The 4,716-nt window shown below is 56.5% G+C and overlaps 1 protein-coding gene across 1 annotated transcript; it reads right to left on the bottom strand.

Annotated features, from left to right (window-relative positions):
- Window positions 1-1,219: 1,219 nt before the first annotated feature.
- HPS6 (HPS6, biogenesis of lysosomal organelles complex 2 subunit 3) lies at window positions 1,220-3,867 on the bottom strand. Its single transcript, XM_003787231.2, has one exon. It carries the CDS (start codon window positions 3,775-3,777, stop codon window positions 1,447-1,449), a length of 2,331 nt encoding a protein of 776 aa, XP_003787279.1. The 5' UTR covers window positions 3,778-3,867; the 3' UTR covers window positions 1,220-1,446.
- Between the last annotated feature and the right edge of the window lie 849 nt (window positions 3,868-4,716).

Raw genomic sequence — 4,716 nt, forward strand, 5'->3', positions numbered from 1 at the left:
GACCACAGGCACCTGCCACAACACCTGGCTATTTTTTGTTGTTGTTGTTATTGTTATAGTTGTCATTGTTTAGCAGGCCTAGCCTGGGTTTGAACCTCCCAGCCATGGTGTACGTGGCAGGCACCCTAGCTGCTGGGCTACAGGCAGTGAGCCAATGTTGATTATTTTCATGATTGGAAGTGGGTGCTTTAGGCGAAAGATCCAATCTAAGTCAGGGATAGTGGTTGTAATCCTAGCACTTTGGAAGGCCAAGATGGGCAGATCACTTGAGCCCAAAAGTTTGAGACCAGCCTGGATGACAGTGAGACCCTGTCTCTACAAACTAACAAAAAAATCAGCTGGGTGTGGTGATGCATGCCTCTAGTTCCAGCTTCTTAGGAGGTTGAGGCAGGAGGATTGTTTGAGCCCATGAGTTGGAGGTTGCAATGAGCTATGACACTCACTGTACTCTAGCCTGGGCAACAGAGTGAGACCCTGTCTCAAAAAAAAGAAAAAATCCAGATCCAACCACTCCTTTTATAACCCAAACCCTTTGCGACCCTTAGCTGTTTAAAAACACATATCTTCACTTGGCGTCCATAGCTGTATGGTTAGGGTGCTGGCCACATACACCAGGGCTGGTGGGTTTAAACCCAGCCTGGGTCTGCTAAACAATAATGACAACTACAACAAAAAAAATAGCCAGGTGTTGTGGCGAGTGCCTGTGGTCCCAGCTACTTGGGAGGCTGAGGCAAGAGACTCGCTTAAGCCCAAGAGTTTAAGGTTGCTGTGAGCTGTGATGCTATTGTACTCTATCCAGGGTGACATAGTGAGACTCTGTCTCAAAAAAATAAATAAATAAAAGCTTGGTGCCCATAGCACAGTGGTTAAGGCATCAGCCACCCTCCAGGCTGGAGGGTTCGAATCCAGTCCAGGGCAGCTAAACAATAACTGCAACAAAAAAAGGTGGGTGGGCAACGCCTGTGGCTCAGTGGGTAGGGCTCCGGCCCCATATACCGAGGGTGGTGGGTTCAAACCTGGCCCTGGCCAAACTGTAAAAAATAGCCAGGCGTGCGGCAGGTGCCTGTAGTCCCAGCTACTGGGGAGGCTGAGGCAAGAGAATCGCCTAAGCCTAGGAGTTGGAGGTTGCTGTGAGCTGTGACACCATGGTACTCTACCTAGGGCAATAAAGTGAGACTCTGTCTCTAAAAAAAATAATAATAAAATAAAAACACCCATCTTTATAATAAATTGCGTATACATTTAATCACACTATACAGATCTTAAAGACTGCTTGAGAAGACAAGAAATTGTATACACAGTTCCCACCATGGTCCCCTCCAACTCCTAGGCACCCTTCCCTGATCACTGTGTCCTAGAAATGATTTCTTGTGTCAGTCACACAGAGGCCTTGTGTAGATTGTGCCCAGGCCTCCATACTTCAGTGGTCTGATACCTGGAGGATAGTCATACAAGGTCTCGAGGTGGAGCAGGGGGTGGAGTGTCTGGGTCCCATAGCACGTCCTCATATAGACTTAGAACTGGGCCTGAAGGCCGTCCTTGAGCTCCAGTCTGCTCCAGCAGGGCTCTGAGCAAGCCCACAGTGAGAGGGGCTTCTGACCCAGGCTCAGGGAATGGAGTGGGGGGCCCCACCTCATCTGGAAGGTATGTTCGCAGTAACAGCAGGATCTCAGCTGGAGCCAGTTCTGGAGGACACAGGCGGCAAAGGAGGGGGAGGTGAGCATCAAGCCGGCGATGTTGGGCAAACTCAGCCAGCAGCAATTTGAAAATCTCACTCCGAAGCAGAGGACTGGAGGGGCCAAAGGCCAGGCCAGCATCTAGAGCCCGCTCCCATTGCTCCTTTTGCACCAGCTGCTCCACAGCTTGAAGCACAGCTTTGGGTCGCCCACTGCCCAAGAGCAGCTCTAGTTCCAGTGCCTCAGGCCTGGCCCCCTCTTCACCTAGCACTGCCAGGGCTCGGCGATAAAGGGGCAGCCCTGGGCTCCCAGTGCCCCAGCCCAGCCCACCTTGCTGCTGCGCTAGCTCCACAAAGGGTGGCAGCCATCGAGGTTCCAACTGGCAAAGGCACTGGCACAAGAGTTCAAAGGGAGGCAGCATCCCATTGGGAGGTTCCTTTCCAGCTGTTGTACCCCCTAGCACCTTCTTCCACACCTCTGGTGGAGCTTGGGACCTCAGCTTGCCATTCCCATCTGGCTGGAGCTGCAGGGTCCTGAGGGTGGCACCCCAGGCTGCTGTTGGAAGAGCTTGGAAAACAGTGTTGAGTTGGGCTAGTTGGTCTCCCACCAACTCGGTCCTCAGCAGGCGATCCACTTCCTGCTCTGCTAGCTCAGTCCAGCCAGCCTCCTCATCATCCCCAGCCACCAGCTGAGCCTTGAGCTGCTCTAAGCCTCGGTAATCGCGAAGCTCAGACCTCAGTGTGGTCAACAGTGTAGATGGGGGCAGGTGGCCCTGGAGGATGGATGCTAGAGCTTGAGGTGCCCGGAATGTGCTGCTGTGTCTCAGTTCCTCTGGGGTGAGCTGGGCACCTCGCAAGCTCCGTCGCTGGTAATATCCGCAGGCCTCCTCAAACACCAGGTCCCGGGCTGAAGGCAGCTCAACACCCTGTGAGGCTTCCCAGCCCACACAAAACAGACCTAAGGCTGAAAGCAAACGAAGACCCCCTCGAGTCTCCAGCTCTTCCTCATCCTCCATGCCAGGGGCTGGGGGTTCCAGCAAATATACTCTGTCTGTACTTAGGACCTTCCTCTCCAGCAGCTGTCCACTGCCCATGTCCAGCAGTTCCAAGGTAGAGCCCAGCACACATGCCAGAGTGCCATGAAATGTTCCTAGGGCTGCTGGTCCTTGAAGGCCTACAGGTGCCTCCTGCAGAGTGCCCACAGCCCGGGTACCACCATGGGACTGCACTAAGTGCACAGTGCCCCTGAAGTCAAGCAAGAGCAGGCCCTGGGGAGTTGGGGTCCAGGTGTGTACAGCCAATGGCTCTCTGGGGGATAACAACCCAGGAAGGCTTCGGAGCAGGGTCCGGAAGTCCCATGTGTCCCCTCGTCCTGGATTCAGGCTTTTACTGTAAGAAAGGCCAAGACATGGGGCAGCCACCATCATTTTGCCTCTAGCTGGGCTCCAGCTGAGCAGAATGTGGGCCACACCCGGCCAGGTGGTGGCAGTGGGCACCAGGAAGAGGTCCTTGCGGGAAGCCAGCAGCCCAAAAGCGGGGCAGTGATGCAGCAAGACATGGGTGCGGCCCAAATTGGTGCTGGCCTCCCCACTGGACTCCAGGGTCCGGAGGCACACGCAGTGGCTGAAAGCTGCTGCAGGCTGCCCAAGCCGGCTCTCAGCACCCACCTGACGCTCCTCGCACCACACCAGGCGACCTCGGGGCGCCGCGACGGCCACCACACGGGCTCCATCTCCAGGACACAGCTCAGTGCTCTGCAGCAGCCGCCAGCTAGGCCCCACCCCCGCGCCCCACACCTCTGCTAGGCCACTCTCCCACACTAGGACCAGCGCCGGTCGCGCCGGCCATGGCAGGAAGAAGGCGTCTAGCGGTGAGGGCTGGCCGCACGGCCAGGCACGCTCCAGCTCCGCGCCGTGTCCACGCACCGCAACCAGCAGTTGCGGGGCCGGCGACCCCGGGGGTCGCAACAGCAGCAGGTGGCGGCCATCCGCGCTGTAGCGGACTCGGACAGCTGGGTCCCGGGCCAGCAACTCCCGGAGCCTGGCCGCGCCGCTGAAGTTGCTCAGGTCCGAGAGTAGACGCAGGGTCCCCGCACGCTTCATGGTGCCGCTCACCGTGGAGTACTCCCAGGCCGGGGGTCCGGCTCTCAGTGTGCGGCTCTAAGGGTAGTCGAGAGCTGGGCTATGACTTCCGTCTCCTGTGGATGAGGTGAGTAGAGGCCGGGCGGGAGTGCGGCTCCGCCCCGCCCCGCCAGGCCAGCATAGGGATTGCCCTCGCTTCCGCTGGGCGGTGCGACACGCCCACCCAAGGAGGAGCTGCGGAAGCTTAGCTGGTGGAGGAGCGGCCGCAGCACCTAGGAGTCTCAGCGCCTGGAACCTCGCTAGCCTTAGGGATGTTCTGTAAGCCGGGATGTAAGCCCGCTGCCCCAGGCCCCAGGAAGCCGCGGGGTGGCCCCCAATTGCGAGCGTCCCTCTTCCAAGGCTTTCACCCCAATTTACGTATTCTTTTTGTTTTTTTAAGATAGAGTTTCACTCTGTTGCTTAGAGTGCTGAGGTGTCATCACAGCTCACAGCAACATCAAAGTCTTGGGCTTAAGCGATCCTCTGATATCAGCCTCTGGTAGTTAGCTGGGACTACAGGCGCCCGCCATCGCACCAGGGTAGTTTTTCTATTTTTAGTAGACACGGGATCTCTCTCTTACTCAGGCTGGTCTTGAACTTTGGTGCTCAGGGGACCCACCCGCCTCAGCCTTCCAGAGTGCTATGCATTCATTTATTCGTGAAAAAAAAAATTTTTTTTTTTTTTGAGACAGAGCCTCAAGCTGTCGCCCTGGGTAGAGTGCTCTGGCATCATAGCTCACAGCAACCTCCAACTCCTGGGCTCAAGCGGTTCTCTTCCCTCTGCCTTCCAAGTAGCTGGGACTACAGGCACCCACCATGATGCCCGGCTATTTTTTGTTTGAAGCCATTGTTGTTTAGTGCGCCCGGGCTGGATTCGAAGCCGCCAGCTCGGGTATATGTGGCTTAGCCGCTTGAGCCACA

This window comes from Otolemur garnettii, unplaced genomic scaffold (assembly GCF_000181295.1).
Source record: "Otolemur garnettii isolate 467f Iridium unplaced genomic scaffold, OtoGar3 scaffold00021, whole genome shotgun sequence".
In the NCBI taxonomy this organism is placed as follows: domain Eukaryota; kingdom Metazoa; phylum Chordata; class Mammalia; order Primates; family Galagidae; genus Otolemur; species Otolemur garnettii.